The sequence below is a fragment of the Lynx canadensis genome, chromosome D1, assembly GCF_007474595.2.
Source record: "Lynx canadensis isolate LIC74 chromosome D1, mLynCan4.pri.v2, whole genome shotgun sequence".
Classification (NCBI taxonomy): domain Eukaryota; kingdom Metazoa; phylum Chordata; class Mammalia; order Carnivora; family Felidae; genus Lynx; species Lynx canadensis.
Window position 1 is genome coordinate 46590484 of NC_044312.2, and position 15825 is coordinate 46606308.

General features: G+C 37.6%; 1 protein-coding gene across 3 annotated transcripts in view; it reads right to left on the reverse strand.

The window, feature by feature from the left end:
* EED (embryonic ectoderm development) overlaps positions 1-14660 on the reverse strand; it is a 30230-nt gene extending 15570 nt beyond the window's left edge. Inside the window, exons 1-6 of one of the 3 annotated variants that reach the window (XM_030332215.1) lie at positions 14202-14660; positions 9078-9230; positions 6690-6782; positions 3248-3313; positions 2155-2280; positions 1127-1208 (exon numbers count right to left, since the gene is read on the reverse strand). In XM_030332215.1, coding sequence (XP_030188075.1) covers positions 1127-1208; positions 2155-2280; positions 3248-3313; positions 6690-6782; positions 9078-9230; positions 14202-14315 — 634 coding nt within the window. In that variant the 5' untranslated portion in view covers positions 14316-14660. The remainder of the gene's footprint in view (positions 1-1126; positions 1209-2154; positions 2281-3247; positions 3314-6689; positions 6783-9077; positions 9231-14201) is intronic. The other 2 variants (XM_030332216.1, XM_030332214.1) reach the window with 2 other exon arrangements.
* Between the last annotated feature and the right edge of the window lie 1165 nt (positions 14661-15825).

Sequence of the window (15825 nt, forward strand, 5' to 3'; positions counted from 1 at the left end):
CTATTCAAAACCTTTGACGCTTTTTTTAAAGGGTTGTCTTTATTGTTGAGTTGTAAGAGCTCTTTATACAAATCCCTTATTAGATATACAACTTGGAAAATATTTTATCATATTCTGTAGATTATTTTGCACAATGGGGGAAGAGCTGAGTTAAAAAGTTGTGTTAGAACAAGTGCAGCATTATGACCCAGATCACCTGTAAAGAAATACCTGGGTCCAGCTACTATTATCAGAGGAAAGTTGTCAGCTCTTCCTAGGTGTCAATTTCTATACTTAAGCCTTGATAGTTAAAGAAAAATCACACTGAAGTATTTTCATGTAAGAATTTTGACTTGAGGACATCTTTTAATATAAACAGATTGAGGGGGAGATTATAGGTTTGATAAGCCTTTATTTTTTGACAAGCCTTTAAAAAGAATAAACTTGACTAGAATAATGTAGAAGTAAAAGGGAAAAAGGCAATCAAGAACAGAATGTAGAAATAAGAACAAGCCAGCTCATTTCAGAGAGCTCAGAAATGATTAAGAGGCCTGAATGAGCCCTGAATAAACTTATAATGCCAATATAGGCATATGGAAGGCTTTCTCTTTATAAGTATGGGAAACATTTCAAAGAGCTTATACTAGAGAACTTAGCATTTTAAGGAAGTCTATTAGGGGATCCTTTACAAAACAAAAACTTTATAATACATAGAGAAAAACAATTTTCAGATGCATTATTTCTTACTACATGACTGGTTAGTCATAAGATGATTGGCAAAACTTTTGAAAATTCTTAAAAATGTCCTAACTTTGGTGTTCTGCCACTAAAATTAATAAAGTTTAATAATTCAAATGAGTATGAATGATCATAACACACTACTGCACATAAGAAGGGTAACACATACTTAATCTTCAGTACCTATTATCTTATTTATATCTGATGTTAACAGTGTATTTTTCATGGTCTTTCAACTAATTCTTGGTCTGGGAATGCTAATAAGGTCTAAGATTTTTCTACTAAAACATACTTTATAAATTCTTTTTAAGTTTGGCTTTTTTTTTTTAACCTAAGAACTCTCTGTCCCTTAAAAAAAAAAAAATCATTTCCAAATAAATAGGACTAAAGAAACATTTGCTTCTCTTACCTTTACTTACTGACAGGAGAAGATTTGGATCTCTTGGGTGGAATTTCAGCTCATTGATAGCATTTCCATGGCCAACATAATGCTACAATAAATTTATAACATTCAACTTTCATATTAAATCAATAAATTCTCTCGTTAATCTTAAGAGAATGGAAAAATAGTTTCACTTAAAGTACTGGTTCTCAACCCTGGCTGCACATTAAAATCACCCAACAAAGTAAGGTTAAAAAAAAAAAAGAAAAAAAAAAAAGAAAAAAGACATTGAAGTCCCAACTGCAGGTATTTTGATTTGACTGGATTAGCTGAGGCCTAGCTAAGGATTTAAAAGACCCTCAGGTGATTCTAATGTGCCCTAGGGTTAAAAAACTTCTGATTTAAAGAGGTTTGTAAAACTTCTCTCGGTATCAAATTCCTAGGCTTCACCTTTTGGTTCTTTACAAGGTGCCCTTGACTCTAAATCCCTAATTAAAAGATTTGGAAAAGACTTACTCTTCCGCTACAGTTCATTCCAGACTCTCTGAATAAGGCAAGGCAGGAGGCAAATTATTCTATTTTTTAAAAATTTCGAATAAAAACTTCCTGCTTATTCCTTACTTTGTATTATCTAAATGTGACAAAGGTCTCAAAAGACTTGTCTAAAGGAAGCAAAAAAGCAAAGTACAAATCAAGTTAGAAAGTATACAGATACTGATTCCACTAGTTTTAAATTAAAAAATAGTAAGTTTTCACTGGGGCGCCTGGGTGGCGCAGTCGGTTGAGCATCCGACTTCAGCCAGGTCATGATCTCGCGGTCTGTGAGTTCGAGCCCCACGTCAGGCTCTGGGCTGATGGCTCAGAGCCTGGAGCCTGTTTCCGATTCTGTGTCTCCCTCTCTCTCTGCCCCTCCCCCGTTCATGCTCTGTCTCTCTCTGTCCCAAAAAAATAAATAAATAAACGTTGAAAAAAAAAAATTAAAAAAAAAAATAGTAAGTTTTCACAAGTGTGCATTCAAAACAGGGCAGATCTACAATGTAACCAAAAAAACCCACCTTTATGCACTGCATTGTTATGGGATTAATTATCCTAATTATGCCTCTAGATCCGGCCACAGCCAGCAAAGGATGGCTTGTATTGCTATCATATGTCCATGCACAAGTATAGAAGTTTTCATCAGCCTAAGAAATGCCAGTTAAGAAATATAATTTGTTTTTGAAAAGTAAACACGTCAACGATGATAGTACAGTACAAGGAAAGCTCCAAAGAAACGCTCAAGTTTTTACAAACCAGTCCTTCCGCTCAATTTGATTACTATTCAGAGATGCTTTCACTCAACTGTCATTTGAAAGCAGCCATGAACAATATGTAAATGAATGGGTATGGTTGTGTACCAGTAAAAGTTTATTTACACAAACAGGTAGCTAGCCCCACAAGCTGTAATTTGCTGACCCCTGTTTTAGCCCAATACTTCTGAATATGCATCTCTAGAAAAAGATCAGCAACTATTCAGTTTTCCACTTTTTCCTGTGAGACTTTCCCAGTAAGGCTACAGAGCACTTCTTTCCACATAAATGATGGAAGACTGAATATCCTCGCTTTTTCTTTTTTGCTAGCTTTTTCAAATGGATCTTAAAAGAAACAGCTTTGACTGTCTAACCTTTCAGCTTTTTAAACCTTTCTTTTTCTTTATGTACTCATGTTTTGCAATATTTTATTTCCTAAACAAACTGCATGTTTATTTTTTCCCTATAGGCTTTGTTGTTCAAATACTTGGGATGAATGCCAGTCACAGCTTCTGATCAACCCAAATTCATCAAATTAACTACCCTGACATGATAAAACTCTACGCAAGGTCAAAGAAGCAGGAGGTTTAGCTACTCTCTTGCTATCATTCTCTACTACTGGATTTCCAACATCCAGACATCTCCAGACATCCTTCCCCCCTCCCTCATATCCACCTTAAAATACATTTCTAGGGATCAGGAAAATTAAACTAAATACAAGGAGTCTCTTGTGACAGTAAAGGAATAGCACTGGGTAAAGAAAGGACAAAGTAACTTTAGGGAACTAATTAATTTAGAAAAGTTTTGGTGTACTTATTGAAATTTCTTTAGCCAAAGATATTAAAAACCCAGGAAAGGATACGTCAGCATCCACATAAGATTGCAACAACCGGATTTCTCCTTGTGAGTGACATTCATATAAGGTAACCTAATAAGAACAAAAATACGGTAAATTTCATTTCAAATACAAAAACATACTCTCTTCACCTGTGAAACATCTTAGTCACAAATGTGTCTTAGAGATACTATAGAAACTATTGCTTTAAAATAACTTCTTTAGGGGCGCCTGAGCAGCTGTTTGTTAAGCGAAGCGTCTTACTTTGGGTCAGGTCACGATCTCCCGGTTCACGAGTTCGAGCCCCACACCAGGCTCTGTGCTGACAGCTCAGAGCGTGCAGCCTGCTTGATTCTGTGTCTCCCTCTCTCTCTGCCCCTCCCCCACTCATGCTGTCTTTCTCTCTGTCAAAAATAAGTAAACATTAAAAAAAATTAAAAATATCTTTTACTTATTTTTGAGAGAGAGAGAAAGTGAGAGCACAAGTAGGGACGGGTAGACAGAAGATCCAAGGTGGGCTCTGTGCTGACAGCTGGGAGTCTGATACGAGGCTCGGACCCCCCCATTGTGAGATCATAACCTGAGCCCAAGTCAGACACTTAACCAACTGAGCCATCCAGGGGCCCCTAACTTTCTGATGTATGGGAGTCCTTTTTATTTGCCATATATTCTAAAATTAATACTATCTGCATAATATACAATTTAACCGTAAAAAATTTCTTTCCATTTTTTATAGTTTATAGTTGTGTTAGCAGTAACTTAATAATTTCAATAGAAATAAGAACTAGCGGCGCCTGGGTGGGTCAGCCGGTTAAGCGTCCAGCTTCAGCTCAGGTCATGATCTTGTAGTCCCTGCGTTGGGCTCTGTGCTGACAGCTCAGAGCCTGGAGCCTGCTTTCAATTCTGCGTCTTTCTCTCTCTCTCTGCCCCTCTCCAGTGTGCACACACGTGCGCACTCTCCCAAAAATAAATAAACGTTAAAAAAATCTTTTAAAAATATAGTAACTCTATAATAATCACCTATCACTATTAAGTTAATAAAAGCTCTACATTAATAGTCTAAAAAAATTCCTTATATGACTGCTAAACTAGGTTATATCCCAGAAGGTAATTTTTTTTTAAAAGAAGTCCAAACAGAACTTTTTATAATTCAATATGCTATGTAATGGCCTTCAATGTCATTTTTTTAAGTGTTTATTTTGAGTGAGAGAGAGAGAGATTAATTGTGAGTGGGAGAGGGGCTGAAAGAGAGGGAGAGACAAAATCCCAAGCAGGCTCCCATGCTGTCAGTGCAGAGCTCAAGAAACTGAGCCACCCAGGTGCACTCCCTTCAATGTCATTTTAAATGATAACAGGGATACTTTTTGTTAGAATGCATGGAATATTTAAAATAGCATACTGGAGCACAAATTATACTAATTCTCATATTATCATGGCCAAGTTAGTGAAGTATAATCTTAGGTTTACAGTGATGTCTTACTTAAAGTAGATTCAAATTAATCAATGCAGTATGCTCCCAACTAGGAAAAATAACCTTAATCTTTTCTTGAAACCACATCACTTTCCCCACAAATTTTTTTTTTCAAAGAACTTAGGAACCAGACAACTATAGGCAGGCTACATATCACAAACTACATTTGGCTAAACACCAAAAAAACCCCTGCTGTCCCATGTTATCAACTGTAGTAGCCGAGTTTCAAATTTTCAGAATTTCAACAACCTAGTAAAGCACCAGAGCCTTAAATGTAATTAGACCTTCCTTAAAGGAAGTTTTCCAGGAAATTACCTAAAGTCAAATTTTACTTTTTAGAAAATAGGTATCTAGAAAAAAATGATCTAGCCCAGAAGAGATGCATATGTGTTCCTGTGATTTGGAAATATGCTGACATTTCAAAAATATGGAGATGACAGTCCCTGGTTATAAAGTTAATTTTGAGAACAGAATACCAACACTAACAAAAAACAAATACAGAAAACAGTGTGCATTAAATCATGTTCTTTTTTGCCTAAGAAGCTTAGCACAATTACTAAAGAACCGTAACATTTTTTTTACTCAAAGTAACAAAGTATAAAACATCTCTCTGATTCACTCCTCTTCACCTCTTGGGCTAAAGGCAGAGGAAGTGACTTATATTTGTTATCAACCTATATCCAATTCATCTATTTCCTCCATTTTTCTTTTTCCAAATACAACAATAAATTTCTACATTATTCCTCATTAACTCCTAGTACAGTATTAATGGATACCCAGAATGTTAGCTAATACAAAGTTAAGAGGACAATTTTTCCTTGAGGTGATTTCAATTTAATAACTCCAGAGACTCCCTGGAAAGCACTAAGGAATCTTCCTGTTCTCCATTTATTTAGAGTTAAATAGAATAATAAATTGCTATCCACCAGTTGAATCCCTGGTCTAACTGAAAAGTTAAATAATGGTATCTGTTAAAATGTGCCAGCATGCTTCTTCCATACACTTCTCTCAGTTCAAGATACTTTTGGCTTCCTTAAATAAAAACAAATCTAACACAGATGTTTATTGAAAATTGTTAGGGGCGCCTGGGTGGCGCAGTCGGTTAAGCGTCCGACTTCAACCAGGTCACGATCTCGCGGTCCGTGAGTTCGAGCCCCGCGTCGGGCTCTGGGCTGATGGCTCAGAGCCTGGAGCCTGTTTCCGATTCTGCGTCTCCCTCTCTCTCTGCCCCTCCCCCATTCATGCTCTGTCTCTCTCTGTCCCAAAAATAAATAAACGTTGAAAAAAAAAAAAATTTAAAAAAAAAAAAAAGAAAATCGTTAAAATACTTTCAATAACTATTATACAAATCTACTGGATATATGCTTTGTGTTTAGAGAGCCACTAATTAAGTTTATTTTTAAGAAACTACAGACCTTGGGGGCATCTGGGTGGCTCAGTCAGTTAAGCCTCCAGCCTGCGACTTCAGCTCAGGTTATGTATGATCTCATGGTTCGTCAGTTCGAACCCCTGTTGAGCTCTGTGCTGACAGCTCAAAGCCTGGAGCCTGCTTCAGATTCTGTCTCCCTCTCTCTCTGCCCCTCTCCCGCTTGCACTGTCTCTCTCTCTCTCTCAAAAATAAGTAAACATTAAAAAAAATATTCAAAAAAGAAAACTACAGACTTTGTATCTTAAATGATAAACTAGTTAAATCACTTCCAAAAACAGAAGTCAATTCTTTCAGCCATGCAAAACAAAATATTTATGAAGACAAAATATAAACAGAAACCTGTTTCATGAACAATTGGGAATACATGAAATAAAGATGGATTTTCAGTCATGAATACTAGTTTTAACAATTTTAGCTAGTTTTGACAATCGCTAAAACGCTTCACTTTTACATAAATACCATCAAACCAGCTATGCCAAATTTACTTCAAAATCATCACACTTTAATATTATAATAATACCAGAGTCTAATAATCAAGTCAAATGCCAAGCAGACCCCTGAACACTCACTCTGTTGCTTCCTACAGTTGCAAACACTAACGGATCTCCTTCTTTACTGTGCCAGTTAAATTGTACTCCAAACAATGGTTGATTATGATCTTCCTGTAAAATAATCATAAGAAAAATTACTATAATTTAGAAACAAAAGAATGGTGAACTGACCGTTTTCCCTTATAACCCCTCCCCCCTCCAAAAATGTAGGCTACTATTTAAGTCAGAGGTCAGGTAACAAGCACTCAACTATGAATTAACACAATTTGCCTTCTATTTACTTAAACTCAATCATATTCTTCTGAATCAAAATTAAACTGGGTTAATTATTGTAGATGCATTTAATCTCTTAGGACGTAATTTATGTTTCTGAAATAGGAGATGAACAAATACACTAAGAGTTAATATAGCTTCTCTAACACTCACTAAACTTTATTAGGTTTAATTTTTCCCTTGTAAAGCAAAGCATATCAAACTCCATTCAAATCATTGCTTTCTATTATTCCTATAGAAACAACTTTAAATAATCTTGATTTTGGGTCCTAAAAGAAAAATATCCCATGGAGTTTTATCGTGAACAAGAATACTGGAACACTGGGGACCAGGGGTGACAATAGACTGTAACTTCAGTTACTAGGAAGCTATAAGGAGGCGCACAAAAAACATACAGTTAACCCTTGAACAACACAGGTCCACTTAAACACGGATTTTTTGGATAATTACAGTACTGTAAACGTATTTTCTCTTCCTTGTGATTTTCTTTTTTTTTTTTAAAGATTTTATTTTTATTTTATGTATTTTTAATGTTTTAATTTATTTTTGAGAGAGAGAGAGACAAAGCACAAGACGGGGAGGGGCAGAGAGGGAGACAGACAAAATCAGAAGTAGGCTCCAGGCTCTGTGCTGACAGCTCAGACTCGTGAACTCTCTGGGGCTCGACGTGTGGGGCTTGAGCTCGTGAACAGCGAGATCTTGACCTGAGCTGAAGTCGGACGCTTAACCAACTGAGCCACCCAGGTGCCCCCCTTGTGATTTTCTTAGTAACATTTTCTTTTCTCTAGCTTATTTTTACTGTAACAATGCAGCATATAACATACAAAATACATGTTAATCGACTTTATGTTATTGGTAAGATCAACCAATAACCAATGTTATTGGTGAAGTATGTTATTGGCTTCTGGTCAGCAAGGGATTATTAGTGGTTAGGTTTTTGGGGAGTCAAAAGTTAAACTTGGATTCTCAACTGCACGGGGGCAGAGGTGACAGCACCCCAATCTCTAAGTTGTTCAAGGGTCAACAGTATTCACTTTTGTTCACAAAAATTATTTTTCAGCCTTAGAATTTTACTGGCAATCTCCTGGCACTGAACATTAACTTTCACACTCGCTTTTAAAGTGTTAACAACTTTCATTTCTCATCCTTTGAAAAGCCACAGCTTTAGGCTTCTGAAATATTTAATCAAATTATTTAAAAAGTCAAAACCAACACCTTCCAGATATATTATCTGGGTTAAGATAATTAAATGGGTTAAGATAATTAAATATTAACACAAAACTATTAATGGACACTTTGCTTTTTTAAAAAGTATATTAATTTCTCTCCTTCTAAGAGAATATAATTTGACACACTGAGCCATGTATATTGCTACACCGACAAGAAAATAATTTCCCTAGACACATAACTTCTTATGCTTTCCCAATACTCTACCTAAAAATATATTCTTATATTTAGAAAGATTCTAACTTACATACGTAAAAGATAATACAATGTATATTTTTGTCAGTGTAGGAAAAATACTCCCAAATTTAAAAAAGAGAAAAAGAATAATATGTAAAGGAAAACATTTTAAATAAATATCAATCCTTTTTATAACTAAAAATGCTTTTGAGGAAGCAGCAATTTAAATAACTCCAAAACCTTGTTTTCCCCAAATACTGAATATTCAAAAAAGTTAATTTACACATTTTCCTTTGAAAACAATTTCAAATAAGACAAATGATAAGAATTAAATATTTAAAACCTGCAGAAAAACATGTTTCAATTTGTGCTGAAAGTTAATGGGTCACATTCAGTTCTTTTTAGTAACAGGTACCAGGAAATGGCTTTATGTTTTTAAAGTTTTAACAAAATGTGAAGAATAACATATCCCAAAATCTTTTATCTTAATACAAACAATAAAGAAAACCCTGTATGCAGTACTAGGTATTACCCATTTAAATTAAAACAAAACAAAAAAAGCTAAACAAATGGACTGTAGTAACTATGCGGTCTACGCTACAAAAAAAACCCCTTCACAGCACTCTAATTTTAAACTTGACAAAGTACCCTGAGCATAAAATGTTTATCACTGAGAAATAATTCTGAAGCCTAGCATTCAGTCCACAGGATCTGTCTTTCAGCACATACCTTGAGACTATTTACACACTTGAAAGAATATTTGCATTTCTTTGACTTCCATTTTCCCTTCCCCCAACTTTTCCTTCCAGGAGCATTTGGTGTATTTGTAGGTGTATCAGGGCGTTCAGTGTTTGTACCACTTTCTATACTGACAGCATCATCCTGTAAGCAGTAAATTGGGAAAAATTACGTGAAACAGCAATACTGTAGCAGCAAATGACAGGGTAGCTGCTCATTGACCTAAAAGCAGTGATTAATAAATTCTGTAAGAAATGCAAAAATTTATTCCTGTCTCCAAATAAGGATATAAAGGAAACTAGCTACGCTTTAGGATTTGTGGATTTCAGCAACAATCTAAACAAAAAAGCTAATCAGAATAATGGGAATAATACTGCCTTTAAATAACAAAGCATTGGTCTGTGCCATCCACCTTAATACACTGGCTCATTTCATCTTTACAGCTCTTCACAGAAGGTACTGTTAGATAAGAAAGTGTTGTTTAGAGATCCTAAGAGGTCTCTTGCTACTAGGGTTGCTGGGATTCAAAACAAGCTGTGACTCCTAAATCTGACTGAACTACATGTTACATGTCTTCATAATTTATATGACCGCTGCTCTGTTTGGAGCACGGGGGTTGGTAGCCCTTTGAGGATGATGGAGTATTGATGCCTCTTATTTTAGATGTAGTTTTTGAAAATTCTGTTATTCAAATTCCGCTTAATTATAACACAAACCATTTAGAATCTTTATAAAATCCTACATATTCTGTGCTATTTACAAGTGACATTTGCCTCACAGCGCTTATGTAATAATGATACTTATATAGAACTCCAGAAACTCTCTATAATTAAAGTAAAATCATTCCGAATGTAGAAATGACTGCAGGAAACCATGAAAATTCACTTAATTTATACCCTATCTCCAGTGCACAAAATACATTCATGGCCCTCTAATCTAAGATTTAACTACCTCCTTTGATTACATATTCCAGTATGTTCTTTGGAATAAAGAGATTTATTTAAACCTATTGCCTTAGGGCAACAGCTCCTAAATTCATTCCACAGAAAGGCTGTTTTTGCAGAGTGCCTGTTAACATCTATTAGAACAAGTCTAGGAAACACTGCCTTAGGGGCTATTTCTAAATGATTGCTTCCTAAACCTGGTGTTATATTTACAAAAGGGTAAAAATTAACTGGAGTGTCAAAAAGCATATAAAAAATTCATACCATACAAACTCACCTAAAAACAGTATGGTTTTATACAATTGTTCTTGGGGGTAGTCTTCAAAACTTCAAATGGTTCCTACCTTTTTAAAAAATACACTAATTATTCTGGAATATACTGAATTGGATGAAAAGACTAGATAGATGGTACATAACAGGTGCTCAATATTTGGAATTTTAATTTTAATGTAAATATAATCAGATAAAAAATGTAAACTTTTAAGTTCAGTTCCCAGGCTGAAATCATGGTTTATATCTCTATTTCTCCCCCTCTTCACAGTTTCAGAGTTAACATCTAGTGTAGAATGTAACCGTTTTTCAGTGGAAAACTATGCATTATCTATAGCACCTTTCCAGGTTATCATATTCTAGCCCTCTTCATTGCCTTTAAACCTCACAACTCATTTTATATTGTGGGTAACTAACTTACACTCCTGTAAATTCTGTCTCCAAAGGTAAAGGCTCAAAATATCTTCCCTTCTACTCTGGAAAAAAACTTTTGTCTCCATTTGCAATTTCACCTCTACATTCCTTTAATGTATACGGTCTGACTTACACTTGCCCAGTTCTCTCATATGAGTAAAATGAAAATTATGTTTCACTTACCGTTTTTATGGAAACTGTCTTTTAACACTGGAGAAATGAAATAATAAAACTGACATTTATTCACCAGCTTCTTTACATTCTGGCCCGAATTTCAACCGCTAATCAAGAAACCACACAAAACCCTGTTTTGTTTTGTTTTTTTTTTTTTTTTAAATTTTTTTTTTCAACGTTTATTTATTTTTGGGACAGAGAGAGACAGAGCATGAACGGGCGAGGGGCAGAGAGAGAGGGAGACACAGAATGGGAAACAGGCTCCAGGCTCTGAGCCATCAGCCCAGAGCCCGACGCGGGGCTCGAACTCACGGACCGGGAGATCGTGACCTGGCTGAAGTCGGACGCTTAACCGACTGCGCCACCCAGGCGCCCCTCTGTTTTGTTTTTTTAACTGACCACTTAACTTACCCACCTCCTTCCAAAGGAAAATCACAAAGGAATCAAATGGAAATGCAAGTCGCAATGCTTTAATTTTATCTTTAAATTAAAATCAAACCTTTGCTGAGTATCTGTGTATAGGATGATTTCCACTTTGGCCCCTCCTCAAAGTACAGAATGATGATATGGCACTACCATCTTCATTTGCCCAACAAGAAAACAGGGATAGTAATTTGTCCCTTAATCTTGCCACAGGTTGCTTAAGCAAAGGATAAGTCTCCAGATTTAGCCCTCTGCTAGGCAACCATTAGTACTCTTCTAAAAGTTACATACTCTGCAGTCATAAGACCTTTAACAATTCAATAAAATGGCATATACATATATACTTAAAATATGTCCTTTCAATTCTCTGATTCACATTCACAGTAGTATTTGCTCAGGTTACCTTAACTCCAACTCAAAAACACCACATTCTTTCCTCACTTCCTTTTGGCCTTCTCTTCGCTATTTGGTTTCCAAAGAGTTAAGACCACTGCCCCTGTTAGCTTTTTCTGAACTAATTTTTCTACAGAGTTCTCTACTGCTTTTCCTTATTGCTTCCCCCTAACTTATGTCCTACATCTGAATCTGAGGTCCTTGGGTGGAATTCAGAGGGTGTCTGAACCTAAATGGCAAAACAAACCCGCTTAATGTTCACCATCTTTAATTGAAATTTAGCACTTTCTTCTATTAAATGAAGGTAACATACTGCTGTAGCTGTGACTTTCTCATCAGTGGAAATCAAGTATTTTTATATCATATGCTAGTAGTTGCAGATCTCAAAAAATTGCCTATGCCCATCATTACTACCAGACACCTTTCCAGATCTAGTTACTTAATGTGCTAATAAAGAAGCACTTTCTTTAAACACTTTATATTAAAGGACTTAATTTATGAAAAAAATCTTAAATTTGTTTTGAAAATATTTTTAAGGTATTTCATAATTTTATTATTTTGTTCATAATCTTATATATTGTATTTTATACATTTAAAATGTTGTTCTGAGAAGACTACCCAGGATTCATTGAAGTGTTCCAACGCACAAAAAAGGTTTAAAGTCCCTACCCAAATCAGGGAACCAAAACAAAGGCTTACTCCATTGTTTGGTTCTAAGCAGCTTTAGAATGCAAACAATATATCCTCCTTAAGGGTCTACCAAAAACAAAACAAAAACAAAAACCTGCAATTTATTTTGTCCCCTGAAGTTTTCCTCAGTCTAGATTATTGGCATTTTCATTACAGTTCTACTTGATTAGTATGCGCAAGGGCCAGAAGCATTAAGTCTTCACAGTAACTAACACTTGTATAGTACTTATGGGGCAGGCACTCTTTTCATCACTTTACTTGTATTACCTCTTTTAGTCCTCACAAATACTCCTTGAGGTAAAGGCCATTATTAATCCCATTTCTAAGAAACTGATGAAACCAGACCAAGTACCTTGCTCAAGGTCAAGCACCCAGTAAGAAGTAGATTTGGAAATTTTAACTTAACATGTGGATCCAATCTGTACTCCTAACCTAATCTGCCCAGAAAACACTTTTTAAAAAGCAGAAATAAAACAGGTTCCAAGGACTAGAATGAAGAAGGTCAACAATGTTAGAAAGTAATATATAAGACTGAGAAGCACAAACAGGAAAAAGATTTGAGGTAACATTCAACACCTAAACTTTCTAGAAACTTTAAGTTGGAACTAACAATTCCCCAAACATCTTTCTTCTATCTGCAAAAATAATTCTTTCCCATCTCGAGTGAAACTTTCGGTAATGACCCCATGCCATACATATCCTTCAGTCGGTGATGTAATGATGTAGAATTTAGGAACGGGGTGTGTATCATAGCGTTTATTCCTAAAACTAGCCAAAAGGACGAGAAAATGAAGAATTTACATCACGCTCCTATAACACTTTAAAGATTTAAAAAATATATTCAGATTCTATTGCCATGTATTATGAAAAGAAGGTTCACACTATGCAGTAATACCTTTGAATTGTCAAGACATTTTGCTGATCGTATTGGATATAAACTTAAAATTAATGTCACTTTAGTTATTACTGGCGACTTACCTAAACACTAGACGATTATGGAGATCCATTTCAGAGCTTAAAAAAAAGTCTGATTCCAAAATACCTTGCACTTGCGAAGCCATTGGCCCACACCTAAAAACATCTGCCTTTACCACTGTTACCTAAAATCTTCCAGGTCGTCCCCTTTATTTTAGTAAAAATTTTCAGAACAGTAATCGACTCTTAGTACTTCAACGGTGATTTCCCTCTCCGACTCAGAAGACGACCCTCTCAATTCTGCTCCTCCGGAAGAAAAGCCGCCTGTCAGGCATACCCCATCCCCATCCACAAGACAGAAGGAGACATAAAATCCCACCTTTAGAAGAGTCACCCAAAGCCCTTAAAACGAAGATCTATCTACTCTTCCCATCCTGAACAGCATGTAAGGGTCAAGAAAGTGACACAATCCCCAAACTCCTCTTAAAAAGTCACTAACACACTCTGGCTCCTCCTTCCAACTTTCTCAGAAAAAACTCTAACTTGCCTTTTAAACTACTGGAATCTCAGATCCGCACTCTCCCCAAATCTCCCGAAGGCCCAAACACTGTCCAACCACGCAAAAGGATCTCAGAGCAGACCCCTTCAGACCCTCCTCCCACCACGCTCTCTTAAACCACTCTCCTTCGCCAAGTTTCTGCTTGCTCTCGGCCCCTGCTCAAAATCCCCATAGAGACAAGTTCGATTTTCTCCTCCACGCCCGCGTTTTCCTGCGGGTGACACCTCTCCCTCCCCCCCCAAAGCAGCCCGCCCGCCCCCGCACCGACAGTTTAAAAAGAATTTAAAACTTTCATTCCAGAGTTCCGTCCACACTGCTCTGGGCTGCACTCACATTCTCGTCTCCAGAGAGGTCGGGGTTGCTGTTCTCGTCGCTGCTCAGCTTCTGCTTCTTGGCCGCAGGCATGTCTGTTCCCGCCGGCGCTGTCGACACTTCCCTCTCGGACATATTCCTCCGCCTCCCTCCAGGTTCCTGCCGCCTAGGGCGGGGCCTCCGCCACACCGCCGTCAAGCAAGCCCGGCCGGAGCCTGCCGCAAAGTTGCCACTGCCGCCGCCACCTCCACCGCTCCCCCCACTGTCGCAAACCGCGCCCAGCCGCCGAGGCGGGCGTGCGTGCGACCCCGCCACACTGCTGAAAAAGGGGCGCGCGTGCGCGCCCTCCCGCGCAGCTTCCTGGCTCTTTCCCTTTCCCTGCTCCCGTCTTGCCCTTTTCCCGCCGCCCTCCCGGCAGTTTGCACGGAGAGGTGAAGATCCGTTAGCTTTCGAGAGCAGTATTTCGTACGTCCCCTTTCCCTACTGCCGCCTCGAAAAAGGAGGAGCGGAACTCAAAGGGATGCCCCCTCACCCCCTTCCTCCTTCCAAAGACGTTTCAGCCGCAATCGGCCCAATCCTTCGATCCCCGACCCGCTGCAAGGACTCGAAAGTCTGTGGAATGGACTAGACCACCAATGTTCCAGGGGATGGGGGAAGATACGAGAAGTCACCTCTTGCTTTAGCGGCATATGCCAAGCGTCCTTAATCTTGAGTTCGGAGGACAACTCTTTCACGTTATTCGTGGAACTGTTGAAGCTCTAGCTTTTGGTTGTCATTAGGAGTTGGAAAACTGTAGAGAGCCTCTCACTTGTCTCCCCCATCTAACAAATGGAAGTTACCCGCTAAGAGGTGCGCATGCGCTGGGGCGTATTCTCGCGCTGGGTTGTCCAGACCCGCCTACTCGGGCCCCTCCTCTTCGAAATCTTGTTTGCTGAACCAGGTAGTCTTCCACCGGGTTCCTATAGTCCGTGATGGATTTCGAAGAACGACGAAGTCATAGTGTCTGGATGCGTCCTAAAGTCTTGATGAATATTTAATATTATGAATATTTATTTCAATCAGTGGTTCTTCTCACCCAATTGGTACCAACATTGGGTATCGTTTAATTTAGGAATATCCTGTAATTATGATTCTAGACTCCAATGAGTTATAGCCTAAAGGGCTCTTTTTAACTGTTAAAAAAATTGTGAAGGTCTGAAAATAAGTAGTTATCTCCAACTATGTATAAGGCTGTGATACTTAACAGACAAAATTTGGAGACATACCAGATAAAATTTTAGGGAAAGGCACCATAACTGGTATACTTGACCAAAATGTTTGTTTCCAATAAGTGTTAGTATATCTGGGCTCTTGACATGTGTCATATACATTGGCGAACCTTGTGGATTTGTTAGATGGTTCGTTAAGTCACGTAATCAAATCAGGAAAAGGAGGGCCAGGACAAGAAATAAAAGCCAGACCCTCAGCCCCCTTTTTGGTAGCTCTTAGTTGTGACTACTTCTCTTTCTGGGACTCATTGCCCTCATCTATAAAACTGAGGAAATTGGAAGGGACCTGACACTTCTTGAGCACCTACTTAATAATACATATTTTTTCTCTCTTATAACTCATTACATCATCCAGTGGATAACCTGAATAGAGTGCC